We start from the raw sequence: 17,566 nt of genomic DNA, 5'->3' as shown, positions 1-17,566 counted from the left end.
GCCTGGGCTGCAGTGCTCACACTAACAACCCACTAAACTGAAAACGGATTCGCAGGTTTGTGGTCGGGATCATTAATGGATGGGAAAGAATATATGTGTTAATGTAGTTGTAGACCTGTTACAGGGAAATAACAAACATATCTAATCTATACATTACATCACTAAACAAACTATACACTGTATATATATATCATGCTGCGCTCCTGATGTAGGAAACATGATATTATTTAAAAACTTATGAAAATAAACAGGATCTTTGTGTAAAAGAATAAAAACAAATACTTTACTACTTCAAATTTTATTTTACTTTATAAAAAAAAAACATAAAACAAATGAAAATAAATAGACTATCCAACTTTCCCATGGGGAAAATAGAATTATTTGGAAGCTATTAATGTGACGTTATCCAGACTCTGCTGTGATATTATACAAACCCTGCAGTGACATTATCCGGCTTTCGCAGGTTAGCCCCGACCTTCACAGGTTAGCCCCGACCTTCGCAGGATAGCCCTGACCTTCGCAGGATAGCCCTGACCTTCGCAGGATAGCCCTGACCTTCGCAGGATAGCACCGGCCTTCACAGGATAGCCCCGACCTTCACAGGATAGCCCTGACCTTCGCAGGATAGCCCTGACCTTCGCAGGATAGCCCCGACCTTCACAGGATAGCCCCGACCTTCGCAGGTTAGAGGAATAAGCGACTTGTAATATAAATATAAACAGTTTCTTCACATTTGTGACATTTAAGTTAGATGGAAGACCCAGAGATTATTAAGTCTATTCTACACCAGATGGAAACGAATCCGGCTGGGTCCTCACATACAAGTTTATCTATATTCAAGTCAGTAAAACAACATTGCTACACTCTCATTGGTGGATGGTTTGCAGCAACTGCACCCGACACAGAAGCGTGCGCTGATAACTCACAGAAGACGATGGCAACACCTGGATATGAAATACTAACCGATACGTAGTAACCCTTGGTAAGGAATCAGCCTTTAGCTCTGATTAGTGTAGTGCAAGCTGGAGGAAATGTACAAATGCAGGAAAAATATTGGGGTACAAAAGGCGTTTCTTCCTATTTCTACTTTTTATGTCCGGTTGGTTGCTATGGGTTACACTTATGTCAGTAAATGACCCTCGTTATCTCAAGATACAAGAAACAATTTATAGTAACAGCAGTTTCATTTCCATTTAGCTATAAATATCAGTGGTTTTACTGTAAATAGGATTACACTGTAATATATTCAAATTAAATATTCACATTTCTATTTTAGTGGCAGATGCTGACCAAGGCTGTACATATGATATAAACCGGAAGAGACATGCCTAAGGCCAGGGCTGCATTTACTATGTGCATACATGCCTATTTATGAGGATTGGTCATTATTCATTTTATTACATGGGCCAGCATTAGGCGAGCCAAGTTTTTCTTGACTCATGTGGATTGTCTTAATATGGCCCTAATAAGAGAACCCTAAACATTGACTGTACCTATATACAAGTGAGCAACACAATCTATACACAGAGCGAGATATATACGTTGTGTGAAAGGTCCGGATTACTGACACATAAACCACACTCTACCACAGGTTCCTTCCCAAAACATGATGTATCCGTGTCCGTAGGATTCCCTCTAATGTTTGTTCTAGCGTTGTGCATTCAGTAACCTCGAGACACATAATGGAGCTGACACATTTTCCCACAAGACATAAAAATTGGTGGAATTAGCTGGATGTAATCTCGTGGAACTCTTAGATGGAAGTGATGGAGTTTGCCAACTATAATATAGGTCCTGAATTCTTCTCCACAAACTCTTTGTTGCAGAATATTTGTAACTCTGTGCTCTCTGTTATGTCTTGTCTGGATAGTCTCCTCTTAAACTCATCCGTTGTGAAGTAATAGATGACCGGATCAAGGCAACAGTTCATACTGGCCAGACACAAGGCCACAGGATGTAGCGTCAAGATGGCTTTCTTCTGCGAGCAAGACTTTATCTTATTGGCCTTGGCTAAGAAGTCTAAAGGAAAGCTGACGTGGTAAGGTGCAAAGCAGACGAGGAAGACAACTGCGCAGGTCAGGATCATCTTCAGAGCCTTCTTCTTCTCCCCAAGGTCGTGAGATGCGGAATGAGGTTCTCTCAGTGACATCACAGTTCGCCAGGTGCAATAGACGACAATTACAAGGGGAGATACAAATCCAAATAGCTCCGCAAAGGTCACTGTGACTATAGAGTTTGTAATTCCAATGTCCAACAAAGGGAGATCTATAAAGCACTTAGAGTCATTTCTGGAATTATCCACAATTCTTAGGAGAGGAAACGGTAGACAACTTAAACAGACAACTATCCACCCTACGATGCTGATGTAAATGTCGCACATTCGCTTCCTATCGGTAAAATTAAAGGGGTAAATTAAATACAGAAACCGTCGAACACTAATGCAGACTAAGAAGAAGATGCTGGCGTACATATTCACGTACTTCAGGTAGAAGCAGAACATGCAGAGGAATCTCCCAAAAGGCCAAGACTTGTGCAGATAATAAAATATCCGCAGAGGCAGAGAGAGGACCTGCAATAAGTCCGCAATGGCGAGATTGATCATAAATATAACGGCTCGTTTTGTCTCCCTCATATACGCATAAAAGATCCATAATGCCAACACATTTCCTATTAATCCAGGGATCAGAATAACAGTGTAAGTGATTGCATATAGATAATTCATAAACTGTACGTCTACTCCACAATCGTCTGTAACATTGGATCCAATCGGCATCTTCACCGTGACTATGATACAGAACAAGACGCGTTGATTCTGTGTCTAGAACACAGATGAGTCACGGACTGTCTCATATATATAGATCCATGAACACATTTCGGGGGTTTTTAGTTGAGCATTTTTTGTTCCAGTAAATATTTAAGTGTCTTGTACACGTGTCTTCAGCGTCATGTCACCAGTTCCTTCTTTTTGTTGCTTAAATATTCACAGTATTTAAAGTCCTGTGGTTTGGGCCATCGTGGGATGAAGTTTTTTTGCTGTAATTCCATTTAGCCGGTTAGAAGATTAATGTTGTCATGTTATAAACAATCCTCAGCGATCGTCACACCATGATCACAACAATCGTCCTGAAAGACAAAAATACAAAAGCGATTTGTTGTCAGTTATCGAGAGCACAGAATAATAAGCCATGAACATTATATATGTATATATAATGACCATCTCCGCAATATATTATTATTTGAAAGGCACCACAGTGCTCTGCAGCGCTGTACAGTAGGGACAACAGGACATACATAAAACAAGGGCGTATAAGGCAGACATGGAAACAAAGGATATGAAGGACCCTGCTCATTGGGGAGCTTACTTTCTAAAGGGGAGAGGGCACAGCTGAAACAAGAGGAGCGGCTCAGAGTGGAGATTGGGATAGGTGTGAGGGTGTATTAGTGTAAATAGTTTTATTAAGGATAAGGTCACCTCTAAACAAGAGATGGGTTTTTAGAGAACATCTAAAGATTTGAAGGCTGTGGGAAAGTCTGACTGAGCGTTGTAGGGAATTCCATCAGTGGGGAGCAGCACAGGAGAAGTCTTGTAGGCGGGAGGGAGAGGTGGTTACCAGAGACGAGACACGGTGCAGGTCAGAGGTAGATCTAGGAGGGCGGGAGGGAGAGTATTTTGATATGAGATTTGAGATGTACGATGGGGTAGTGTTGAGGGCTTTGTAGGTAAGATACAGGGGAGGGCTGGCAAATTTTAGACCAGCAAGACTTGACTCAGCAGCCTATTGGGAACATTTTAAAGGAATAAAATGCAAGTGGCCCAGTGACCCAGCCTAAGGTAGCCCACTATGGGATCGGCCTGGGAGCAAATGCCCTCTTGCCCCTGGTAAGATATATATATATATATATATAGTTATATACTGACCATTTCCATTATATATATAGTTATATACTGACCATCTCCATTATATATATATATATATATATATACATACAGTGACCATCTCCATTATTGTGCTTTATATATGTGCTGTGCATTCAGCCTAATCGTTTAGACCTTGCCAGAGATTTGTTACACAATGTGTCCTTAGTATCATTATTTAAAACCACTTTGTTTAAATTAATTAAATTAGTTAATATAAATATTTCATGAAGAACAAGTGTGGTTGACAGAAGCACTGTGGGTTCCACCCGTCTAATGCCGTCTGTTCATTCTGCTCTGCGACCCCCGTTATCCTCACCTGTCATTGTGAGATTAGTATGGAGCTTAATTAACAATAATTAACAACTTCATTGCTTAAAAAAAGTAGCAGAGATCTGAGTCTCATGTTGGTTTAAATGAAAACTCGAATTAAAATAAAAAAAAATACATCAGTAAAAACAATATTTTTAAAAAACACGCAAAACCCTTTACATATTGTAATACATATAATCCATTGATCTCACTCTTCAGATGAAGATATAATATAGGTAACGTGGTAACAGCTGGTATATATGCAAAAAATAGCGTATGGATGGAGTGTGCCACATATATAGGTGACATGAGAGGGTAAAGGAACAGGACAAGGAATATAATGTGTCTCGGCCACAGACAGAATTTCCTCTTTTCTTTAATCAGCTTCTATATATAACTGTCCAGATTCCACTTATGTGACTGTATCCACCCAGCAGCGGATATTAGTGACAATCCGGCCTCTCAATTCACTAGGAACCAGGGAAATGACGCACCAGGAGGCACTCTGTGCCTCATGCCTCACAGATGTCCCTAGTTCCTGTGAAATCATGAGCTGAATATTATCCACAACCCTATCTATCTACCTATCTGTCTATCTATCTATTTATTTATCTATCTATCCATATATACGTATCTATCTATCTATCCATATGTATCTATCTATCTATCTATCTATCTATCTATCTATCTATCTATCTATCTATCTATCTATCAATCCATATACCATGTATGTATCTATCGTGTCCCTGTAGCTATTGTTACAGTCTATAACACTGTGATACAAGAAGTCATCAGTCAATCCATTGCCCGGTTTTGTGTCACTGTATTTCTGCATTGTACAACATTTAGTCCCTATAATCCGGGACTCTCTATATGAGAGAAGTAAGAAGATACAGGTTCACATACGATCACCCTTTTACCAGAACACGGAGCAAACATTCTCGTTACAGACATGTCCTGTTCTCTGTTTAAAGGAACTGAGAGATCTGGTGACAATAAGCTCCTGTGAATGTGGTTATTATTACACGCTCTGTGGGGAAATGTTGCTGATTACAGCAAATTATACATCAAGAACTGAGTGTGCATACAGTGAGGCTGCGAGCAGGGCAGAATGTGGCGCTGAGGCTATAAGCTTTGGGTGTGAATACATCCTACACTGATCATGACAAATGTCTGACACCCCCAGCGGGGGTAATGATGAAATATTCTGCAATAACAGAAGGAAAAGGAAGAATAAATATAAGTAACAGAAAACTGGATGTCAGCTGCCCAGGTTAGGGGGAATAGTCCCGCCCACGGCGCAGTAATCACAGACGCAGCTACCAGTCTTCTGCGAGAGAACATCAGTGATGTTTATTTCTGATAACAACATCCATTTCTTATATGCAGGTAGGATCGCTGACGAGTATCACCAGCCGGGGGATTTCAGTTGTCTATGAGGTAATTACAGTGCTGAACAATACATAAGAGCTATAATGCATGCTATAACATGTGTTTGCAACCACAAGCAGCTGTAACAATGTATTTTATGTTCAGGAACAACACTTTTTTGTAACAGTCTTTTCATTAATGTTTATCTTACTAACAGGTGACTTTAAGTCATTTTTTTTTCCCTGTGCATTCTTTTGTAAGTTTATATTCCACATAGGGATTCGATGTATCCTGCAGCGTCTTGTGTAGTAGAGAGTAGAGCACAGCAGACCTACACCCGAATTAATTCAGAAGCACCCATATCTAGAGCTCCGTGCCGTGCTGAAATCAGGAATGCGCAAAAGACTAAATACGTGTATAATACTGAACGCAGGTTTCGCTCGGAATGCATGCCTGATAGGAAATATTCATGTGAAGGAAATGTGACAAGCTCACAATACTGCTACACACGGTGTAGATATATATATATATATATATATATATATATATATATATATATATTGCTGGATGGAGATTTGTGTAATATAACTTTTATAGTTTTATATCTGTGAGATTCAGCGTCCGTCTGCGTTCAGTCGGTTGCTGCATCTTTAATTTAAGTAATCAGATAGACGGATGCGACTTTATATGTTATAATCTGATCAGTCTTGACAGTTTCCTCCATCCTAGGAGTTCATGAGAGGTCACACTGTGCAGTGCGCTCAGAATTACCGCTGAGGAACTGAGGTCCACTCACCGGAGTTCTACTAATAGTAAATTGCAGCTGTGATAAGAAATCTGTTATATCCCCGAGCAATGTCACCCTAAGGCCAGACCTCAGTGTACTCTGTGACCTCTTACGGGTACTGTATGTGGGGCATTTTCTAGGTACAGCTTGAGCACATGTTATAGTGTAGATGACAGCAGTGATTCCGCTCTGTGGTTGGGGTTTAATCATAGTTGCCAACATTGGCAGGTTAAGTTTCGGGAGGTCCGGGGGTCAGGTGGGGGCGGGGCTCGAAGAATTGTGCCGTTAGCCCCGCCTCCAAAGCTGGCACCACCTTTTTTGTCCAATAAAACAAGGGGAAGGGGCCACAATGACGCGCCCGTGACGCCAATAAGCCCCGCCTCCCCCATTCACTTTCCACCGTCACCTGGGAATCGGGAGAATTGCCCTCTCTCCCCGGAGCCCGGGAGACTGACCCAGATTTCGGGAGTCTCCCGGATATTCTCCCGGGATAAAATAAAGTTATAGAGTGTTTCCGAAAGCAGTTATGTGAATCCTGTGTGCGCTGTGCTCCCAGCAGTTAATGACCCCCAATATCTGAATTTGTGGTTTCTTCCAATGGTGAGAGATCATTATAACTAATAATCTGACACTATGTAGTTCGGAATAAATTAATAAATGATTATGTTTAGTGTCAGGAGAAATAAAGTGGCTACAAATTGTAACCGCGTGACCAATCCATAGAGTTACACAGAATTGTCCCATTATATAAATATATTTTATTTCTGAAAAGAGATTTGATTATGATGGCAGATTTCATGCTAATCACCGACACTGATATGTATTTTACAGCGCTCCCCTTACATTAATGACTGCAATAAGTTATGTAAACTGTGAATACCTGGAGTCCATTAAACACTGAGCCCCACACAGAATATGCTGAGATATAGAGGAATATCTATATATGTATGTCCATAGATTCCCATTACAAAAATGATCGCTGTAATCCACACGGCGTGTTATCTCCTGTATACAGTGACGCCGTATGTCGTCACTTCTGCTAAATGTAAGAACAGAAATGTTTTCTAAAAATGTTGTGAACTTTCTTGTTTTGCTTTGTTACTTTCACAATCGTACCAAATAACTAGAGATGGGCGGGTCCGGTTCTCCGAGAACCGAACCCACCCGAACTTTGGGTATCCGAGTACCGAGCTGAGCAGCTCGGTACTCTCCCGCCAATTCCGAATCCAAATCGAGGCCGAACGTCATTGTGACGTCGTCGGATCTCGGGACTCGGTTCTCGCGATACTTCAACTTTATAAATACACGCCTCCACAGCAATCCATCGCCATTTGACAGAGGGAGAGAGCAGGGTGTAGTCATAGGCTAATTAGAGCAGGGACAGAGAAAGAATACAATATTGTTCTTGCAATTGCTCTAACCAAAATCGCTAGTGCAGAGAGGAGGATAGAGGTTTATTATTTTTTCTTCATATTTGGCACTCCCCAGCGCTTTTGGGTTGTCCCCCATAATTGTGCATTAATATTTCTGGCTGTCAAAAGTCATATCTGTCAGCAGTATCTACTCAATAAATGTTAGCACTCCTCAGTGTTTTTGGGGTGTCCTCTCTAATTGTGCATTAATATTTCTGGCTGTCAAAAGTCATATCTGTCAGCAGTATCTACTCAATAATTTTAAGCACTCCTCAGTGTTTTTGGGGTGTCCTCTCTAATTGTGCATTAATATTTCTGGCTGTCAAAAGTCATATCTGTCAGCAGTATCTACTCAATAATTTTAAGCACTCCTCAGTGTTTTTGGGGTGTCCTCTCTAATTGTGCATTAATATTTCTGGCTGTCAAAAGTCATATCTGTCAGCAGTATCTACTCAATAAATTTTAGCACTCCTCTGTGTTTTTGGGGTGTCCTCCCTAATTGTGCATTAATATTTCTGGCTGTCAAAAGTCATATCTGTCAGCAGTATCTACTCAATAATTTTAAGCACTCCTCAGTGTTTTTGGGGTGTCCTCTCTAATTGTGCATTAATATTTCTGGCTGTCAAAAGTCATATCTGTCAGCAGTATCTACTCAATAAATTTTAGCACTCCTCTGTGTTTTTGGGGTGTCCTCCCTAATTGTGCATTAATATTTCTGGCTGTCAAAAGTCATATCTGTCAGCAGTATCTACTCAATAAATGTTAGCACTCCTCAGTGTTTTTGGGGTGTCCTCTCTAATTGTGCATTAATATTTCTGGCTGTCAAAAGTCATATCTGTCAGCAGTATCTACTCAATAATTTTAAGCACTCCTCAGTGTTTTTGGGGTGTCCTCTCTAATTGTGCATTAATATTTCTGGCTGTCAAAAGTCATATCTGTCAGCAGTATCTACTCAATAAATTTTAGCACTCCTCTGTGTTTTTGGGGTGTCCTCCCTAATTGTGCATTAATATTTCTGGCTGTCAAAAGTCATATCTGTCAGCAGTATCTACTCAATAATTTTAAGCACTCCTCAGTGTTTTTGGGGTGTCCTCTCTAATTGTGCATTAATATTTCTGGCTGTCAAAAGTCATATCTGTCAGCAGTATCTACTCAATAAATTTTAGCACTCCTCTGTGTTTTTGGGGTGTCCTCCCTAATTGTGCATTAATATTTCTGGCTGTCAAAAGTCATATCTGTCAGCAGTATCTACTCAATAATTTTAAGCACTCCTCAGTGTTTTTGGGGTGTCCTCTCTAATTGTGCATTAATATTTCTGGCTGTCAAAAGTCATATCTGTCAGCAGTATCTACTCAATAAATTTTAGCACTCCTCTGTGTTTTTGGGGTGTCCTCCCTAATTGTGCATTAATATTTCTGGCTGTCAAAAGTCATATCTGTCAGCAGTATCTACTCAATAAATGTTAGCACTCCTCAGTGTTTTTGGGGTGTCCTCTCTAATTGTGCATTAATATTTCTGGCTGTCAAAAGTCATATCTGTCAGCAGTATCTACGCAATGGATTCAAAGCAGTCCACATATGATCTAAATGAGCAACCAGGTTCTGTCACCAGTCCTGATGTTAGTGTTCCCAGTACGTCATCTGGCCAAGGCGATGTCAAACAACAGAGTGTTTTCAAATTAGTGCAAAAAACAAAAACCAAAAAAAAATTTACTGTATTGAAGCGAAAACGAAGTGTAACTGAGCAAAAGTTAAGTGACGATAAAAAAAAAATTGCAAGCATGCCATTCTACACACGCAGTGGCAAAGAGAGAATGAGGCCTTCACCTTTGGCTATTAGTGGCAGATCCCAAAAAGTTACCCAGCCTACAATTGGTGCACAACTACTGTTACGCGTCAAAGCTGAGCTGCAAGATACCAGTGAGGCATTACAGGAGAATATTTGCTCTGATTCACAAATGACAACAATCCCTGTGGAGAGTCCATCCAACAGTGGGATGTCTAATCGTGAGCATTCTGCTGATGTGTGCCTTAATAGCCCGAGTGTAGCCGGTGATACCCAAATTGAGGATGCCACTTTGGAATTAGAAGAGGATGAGGGGGAGATTTGTGTAGGCGACGAGGGCGCTAATGAGGATGTTGATGAGGATGAGGTTGTTTGTGTAAGTCCTGCACCAGTGGCAGCAGTTCTGGCACGTGACAAGAAAAAGGCCATTGTCATGCCTGGGCATAAAACAAAAAAATCCACTTCTTATGTGTGGAATTATTTCTACCCAAATCCAGACAACAATTGTATAGCCATTTGTAGTGTATGTGAAGCCACAGTCAGTCGAGGGAGGGACCTTAACCATCTTGGAACCTCGTCTATGTTACGCCATTTAACGAGAGTTCATGGCAAAGTGTTGGGAAAAGCTGAAAGTTCTTCCCAAAAGAATACAAGCACTCCCTCATCAGCTAAGACCCTCCGCTCACCGACATACCGACGGCCACAAAATACACCCACCACACCATCCTCATCAATATCCTCAGTAGCGCTCGGAGTTAGCCCGGCATCCCACTTAAGGCTGGATGACTCCGGCACTATTATTGATTCCTCTGAAGAAAGCGTTAGTCCTGCTGCTGCTGTTGCTGCTGCTGGGGGTGAATCGTCATCCCAGAGGCAGGTGAATAAAATGAGCAGTCCTACATTTCAGCAATTAACTGTGAAACAATCCTTTGCGAGGGGAAGCAAATATGACAGCAGTCACCCAGTCGCCAAGCGAATCACAGACGCCATGGCTGCAATGTTAGTGTTAGATCTGCGTCCAATCTCCACCATAAACGCAGCTGGTTTTTCACAGTTAATTGAGGTTTTGTGTCCGCGTTACAGAATTCCATCGCGACACCATTTCTCCCGTAAAGCTATTCCACAACTATACCAAAAAGTGTGTAAAAATGTAGAGATTGCGCTGAAAAATGCCATTCTGCCCACTGTTCACTTAACCACAGATATGTGGACAAGTGGAAGTGGCCAAACCAAAGACTATATGACTGTGACAGCCCACTGGGTTGGTCATTCACCTTCACCAGCAGGAACAGCAGCAGCATGTACACCACTACGTAACATTTGTCACAGGCAGGCCACTCTTTGTATCACCGGCTTCACTAACAGGCATACGGCTGACAATTTGTTACGCAAACTGAGAGATGTGATTGATGCATGGCTTATACCACTCGGACTCTCCCCAGGGTATGTCATTTCAGATAACGCCAACAATATAGTGCGAGCATTACAGCTGGGTGATTTCCAACATATTCCCTGTTTTGCTCACACCATCAACTTGGTGGTGCAGAGCTTCCTACGAAACAACCGTGAGGTGCAGGAGATGCTTTCGGTGGCCCGTAAAATTTCAGGCCATTTCAGGCATTCAGCCACAGCATGTAGGAGATTACAGCAGCTCCAAGAGCAGTTTAACTTGCCCTGCCACCAACTTAAGCAAGAGGTGGTAACTCGGTGGAATTCCACCCTGTACATGCTTCAGAGGATGGAGGAACAGCGCAAAGCCATCCAAGCATATTGCACAAGTCATGACATTGGGAAAGGAGGGGGGATGTATTTCACTCTTGCACAGTGGGGAATCCTTTCAGTGCTGTGCAAGGTGCTGAAACCATTTGAAGTTGTGACATGTGAGGTCAGTGCAGACTCTGCTAGTTTGAGCCAAGTCATTCCTTTAATTAGACTATTGGAAAAGCAGCTTGAGAAAATGAAGGAGGAGCTGAAAGCAAGCAATTCAGCAAAGTATGTTGGCCTTGTCGATCAAGTACTTAATTCGCTTCACAATGATCCTCGAGTTATTAAGATCTTGAACTCGGATCAGTACGTTTTGGCCACTGTGCTTGATCCAAGGTTTAAAACCTACATTGAGTCTTTACTTGTAAATGAGCGAGATGTGAACTTTTGCAAGGAGCTATTGCTCAGCAAGTTGGCCGCTGAACTGGGCCTCGGCTTGACGACGTGTCCTCCTTCACTTTCTCAAGCTGTTGCTCGTAAAAAATTAAATTTCCAAAAAAGAAGCAGGGAAGACACAGGGGGCAGACGAGAACAATTTAACATCTGGGCTGGTTTGAAGGATTTTTCAAAAAAAAGTGTCACTTTGCCCATAAGTCCATCCAATATGAGTATAAACATGCAAAGGATGGTGGAGGATTACTTTCAAGAGGTAGTTGATATGGAAATGTCAGACAGTCCCTTTCCTTACTGGGAAGAAAAGCAAGCTATTTGGAAACCCATGTACAAACTTGCTTTGCAATACCTAAGCTGCCCACCCTCCAGTGTGTACTCTGAACGAGTGTTCAGCACAGCAGGGAACTTAGTCAGTGATCGCCGTAGAAGGTTACTTCCCAAAAATGTGGAGAAAATGATGTTTATAAAAATGAACTACATCTTCCACGAGGAAGGCCTTCACCATCCAAGACATGCAAGCACTGACTGTTCTCTAATGGCGGATTCAAGCGGCGATGAATTGATAGTCTGTGATGATGACGATAACACTGATGAGGGTGAGGATGAAGCTGAAGATGATGCCGATAACATCTTTTTAAAACTTTCTATGTAAGTGTAGGGTGCAATCTACCCCCAAAGAGGAAAGGGACTTGTGGCATTTCCATATCACATACCATCTTGAAAGGCTGCTGTTAGGGCAATTTATCCTTAAGGGTAGGGTGTCATAGACAGAGTGACCCTAAACTGGCTTTGTCCATTTTTCATAATATTGTACAGTCTATAATGGCTGAATTTTTTAGTATTTTATACAAGTGGAGGGGGGCCTAGAGAGACAGAAACCAAACTGGCTTTCTCCATGTCAATTAATATTGTACAGTCTATAATGGCTGAATTTTTTAGTATTTTATACAAGTGGAGGGGGGCCTAGAGAGACAGAAACCAAACTGGCTTTCTCCATGTCAATTAATATTGTACAGTCTATAATGGCTGAATTTTTTAGTATTTTATACAAGTGGAGGGGGGCCTAGAGAGACAGAAACCAAACTGGCTTTCTCCATGTCAATTAATATTGTACAGTCTATAATGGCTGAATTTTTTGGTATTTTATACAAGTGGAGGGGGGCCTTGAGAGACAGAAACCAAACTGGCTTTTTCCATTTCTTTACATATTTAACTATAAGTGTAGGGTGTAATATACATTCAAAGACGATGGCTGCATTGCCAATATGCATAGATGGAGAGGAAGACAATCTGTTTTGTGTGTAGAATAGGCCTACCAACGAAGAATTAAACTGTTTTTTGGGATGATTTATTACCTCAACAATTAGATTACTTGTCTCTAAAACAGTTGGAGCACTAAATTGGGTTAATTTAGGCCCAAAAACATGGATTTTCCCAAAAAATAGCAAAACAAAACCAAACAAAACCAAAACCAAAACCAAAACACGCAATGGAGGTTTTGCAAAACCAAAACCAAAACCAAAACACGACGGTAATCCAGATCCAAAACCGAATCCAAAACCAAAACACGGGGGTCAGTGACCATCTCTACAAATAACTGTCACCTCGATGTCTGACAGGAATGAGCGGAGATCTCATTGTCAGAGGCTGATATTTCTTAAGCAAAACCTGTGAGAAGTAATATTTCAGGGAACTGTTTATTTTATTTACAAAGAAGATAACTAATGGTATCTAACTATTAGTAGCTAACTAGCGTTAGCTAAGGGGCTTCTAATTAGCAGTATCTAAGGGGTAGCTAACTAGCAGTACCTAAATCTAAGGCTAGGTACACACTACAGGATTCTCAGCTAGTTATCGGGCCAAACACCCGATAAATGACCGTTTGGCACAATATCGCATTAGTGTATATACTTGCATGATGAACGACAGTCGTTCCAAAGTACCAATAGTCGTTTCATTTAATTGCTCGTCCTGTTTGAAAATCTCATTCCAACCGCCTTCCGAACCAGCAGTGTGTGCGCAGTGTGTACGCAGTATGTATGCAGTGTGTGTACGCAGTGTGCATGCAGTGTGTACGTAGTGTATATGCAGTGTGTACGCAGTGTATATACAGTGTGCGTGCAGTGTGTACGCAGTATGTATGCAGTGTGTGTACGCAGTGTGTACGCAGTGTGTACGCAGTATGTATGCAGTGTGTGTACGCAGTGTGTGCGCAGTGTGTACGCAGTATGTATGCAGTGTGCATGCAGTGTGTACGTAGTGTATATGCAGTGTGTATGCACTCACATGACTGTCTGCCCAGAGAGAGTAGGAACCTGTCATTGTGTCTGTGTTGTTAAATGTAGAGAGTGTTGTAGGTGGATTAATTCATTGTTCATTCTGAGACTGAATATTTCTTTTATAATCAGTGTGCAGAACTGACCGACTACACTGCTCTTAGACCAGATAAAGAGCACAGATCTGAAGGTAAATCGTGTATAGTGTGTACACATGGATCAGCAGACTGATTGGAACTTCAGTCGGTTTTTGAAGCCGGGTTTTTGCAGGGTCTCAGATCGTCCCAGCTCAGAAACACCATTCATACTGCACCTCGGACCTGGGAATTTCCCGGGTTGACCCCATTCATACTGCACAAGTGTGTGCCCTGGCAATTTGTGGGAGTCATCACCAGAGCACTTTTCATTAGCTGGAATATGGAAAAAAAACCTCTAACTTCTCTCTCTCTCTCTCTCTCGCGGTATCTAAGGGGTATCTAACTAGTGGTGTCTAACTAGCAGTATCTGAGGGGTATCTAGGAGCATCATCCATGTTACAGTTTCAGACTCTCGCCCTCCGCTCCTTGGGGTAACTGTGACTGCTGTAAACATTATAATTCTGCTGATTTTAGAGACTTACAGTGAACCTGACACCACAGTGTGTACAAAGAAACCACAGTGTGTACAAAGAAAGGGTTAAGGGTTTGCTCTCAAAGCAAAATTTGGAAATGTGGCCAAAATGTTCTCTATTCTTGGCAACAATTCCCACAAATCGCCAGAAATCCCTTCGTTCTCTTCCCTATGTACGAAACATTTACTGAGCAATATATCCATAATCTGCACATTCTGCAATGTCAGTGTGATGCCCGGGCTGGGGACTGTGGGGTCTGGGGGAATATGGTAAATAATGTACAGGGGCCTATCACAAATAAGCTCATGTATCACCACTAAACCTGACACCCAAAGCAACTCCTAATACCTCATCGCCCCCCTGGTTGTGGCGGATACAACGCTGCCTACTCCGCAGTACTGGTAATAATATCACATGTACTCCGGGGGCAATACCCATCAGCTGATGCTAATATAATACTTCTAGATCATCCAAGTAAAACAAGACACTAATCCAACAAAACAATAGATCTGCTGCCACCTGAGACTAAACCAACAATAAGTAATATAGAGGGAATATATAGGGGGACTAAGCTGTATCAGCTATCAATACTCAATATATCACCCTAATATGCCATCATCTGCTACAGACTACAGTCATGGCCACAAGTTTTGAGAATGACACAAATATTATTTTTCACAATGTCTGCTGCCTCAGTTTATATGATGACATTTTGCATATACTCCAGAATGTCATGAAGAGTGATCAGATGAATTGCAATTAATTTCAAAGTCCCTCTTTGCTGAGACAATGAACTTTATCACAAATACAACATTTCCACTGCATTTCAGCCCTGCCACAAAAGGACCAGCTGACATCAGGTCAGTGATTCTCTCGTTAACATAGGTGAGAGTGTTGACGAGGACAAGGCTGGAGATCACTCTGTCATGCTGATTGAGTTAGAATAGCAGACTGAAAGCTTCAAAAGGAGGGTGGTGCTTGAAATTATTGTTCTTCCTTTGTTAACCATGGTCACCTGCAAGGAAGCACGTGGAGTCATCATTGCTTTGCACAAAAAGGGCTTCACAGGCAAGGATATTGCTGCTAGTAAGATTGCACCTAAATCAACCATTTACCGGATCATCAAGAACTTCAAGGAGAGAGGTTCAATAGTTGTGAAGAAGGCTTCATGGCACCCAGGAACGTCCAGCAAGTGCCAGGACCGTCTCCTAAAGTTGATTCAGCTGCAGGATTAGGGCACCACCAGTGCAGAGCTTGCTCAGGAATGGCAGCAGGCAGGTGTGAGTGCATCTGCACGCACAGTGAGGCAAAGACTTTTGGAGGATGGCCTGGTGTCAAGAAGGCCAGCAAAGAAGCCACTTCTCTCCAGGAAAAAAATTAGGGGCAGACTGATATTCTGCAAAATATACAGGGATTGGACTGCTGAGGACTGGGGTAAAGTCATTTTCTCTAATGAAACCCCTTTCAGATTGTTTGGGGCATCTGGTAAAACGCTTGTCCGGAGAAGGAAAGGTGAGCGCTACCATCAGTCCTGTGTCATGCCAACAGTAAAGCATCCTGAGACCATTCATGTGTGAGGTTGCTTCTCAGCCAAGGGAGTGGGCTCCCTCACAATTTTGCCTAAGAACACAGCCATGAATAAAGAATGGTACCAAAACATCCTCCAAGAGCAACTTCTCCCAACCATCCAAGAACAGTTTGGTGATAAACAATGCCTTTTCCAGCATGATGGACACCTTGACATAAGGCAAAAGTGATAACTAAGTGGCTCAGGGATGAAAACATCAATATTTTGGTTCCATGGCCCGAAAACTCCCCAGACCTTTATCCCATTGAGAACTTGTGGTCAATCCTCAAGAGGCGAGGGGGCAAACAAAAACCCACAAATTCTGACAAACTCCAATCATTGATTAGACAAGAATGGGCGGCCATCAGTCAGTATGTGGCCCAGAAGTTGATTGACAGCTGCCAGGGTGAATTGCAGAGGTCTTCAAAAAGAAGGGTCAACACTGCAAATATGGACTCTTTGCATAAACTTAATGTAATTGTCAATAAAAGCCTTTGCCACTTATGAAATGCTTGTAATTCTACTTCCGTATACCATAGCAACATCTGACAAAAAGGTCTAAAAACACTGAAGCAGCAAACTGTGTGAAAACCAATACTTGTGTCATTCTCAAAACTTTTGCCAATGACTGTACATATATCCACTTATCTACTTCTATCACGTTTTGCAGACGCGGGCAGACAATCAGCAACATCATTTTGTCATTAGTGAGATGAATTTTTAGGCATCACAACATTACATCAGACACATCAATAAGCATAGGGACACTGAGGGAGCACTGAGCACATAGGGAGCACTGAGGGAGCTCTGAGCACATAGGGAGCAATGAGGGAGCTCTGAGCACATAGGGGGCACTGAGGGAGCTCTGAGCACATAGAGAGCACTGAGCACATAGAGAGCACTGAGGACATAGAGAGCACTGAGCACATAGAAAGCACTTAGAGAGCACTGAGCACCTAGGCAACATGGTTCACATAGGGAGCACTGAGTACACAGAAAACACTGAAAGAGCACTGAGCACATAGAGAGCAATGAGCACATAGAGAGCACTGAGCACATAGAGAGCACTTAGAGAGCACTGAGCACATGGAGAGCACTGAGCACATAGAGAGCACTGAGCACTAAGAGAGCACTGAGCACATAGAGAGCACTGAGGACATAGAAAGCACTGAGCACATAGAGAGCACTGAGCACATAGAGAGCACTTAGAGAGCACTGAGCACATGGAGAGCACTGAGCACATAGAGAGCACTGAGCACTAAGAGAGCACTGAGCACATAGAGAGCACTGAGCAGACATAGAGAGCACTGAGCACAGAGAGCACTTAGAGAGCACTGAGCACATAGAGAGCACTGAGGACATAGAAAGCACTG

The 17,566-nt window shown here is 42.1% G+C and overlaps 1 protein-coding gene across 2 annotated transcripts in view; it reads right to left on the bottom strand.

The window, feature by feature from the left end:
• Positions 1 to 282: 282 nt before the first annotated feature.
• The window catches only part of GPR174 (G protein-coupled receptor 174), a 29,547-nt gene continuing 12,263 nt past the window's right edge, over positions 283 to 17,566 (bottom strand). Inside the window, exons 2-3 of one of the 2 annotated variants that reach the window (XR_012679146.1) lie at positions 676 to 3,123; positions 283 to 635 (exon numbers count right to left, since the gene is read on the bottom strand). Coding sequence is in view for 1 of the 2 variants with exons in the window: in XM_075186201.1 (XP_075042302.1) it covers positions 1,781 to 2,773 (993 nt within the window). In the remaining variant the exon portion in view is untranslated. Of the gene's footprint in view, positions 3,124 to 17,566 lie in introns of both variants that reach the window. The other variant, XM_075186201.1, reaches the window with a different exon arrangement.

Source organism: Mixophyes fleayi, chromosome 9 (genome assembly GCF_038048845.1).
Source record: "Mixophyes fleayi isolate aMixFle1 chromosome 9, aMixFle1.hap1, whole genome shotgun sequence".
Classification (NCBI taxonomy): domain Eukaryota; kingdom Metazoa; phylum Chordata; class Amphibia; order Anura; family Limnodynastidae; genus Mixophyes; species Mixophyes fleayi.
Note: the sequence above shows the minus strand (reverse complement) of the source record. Positions and strands in the feature narration are given on the sequence as shown.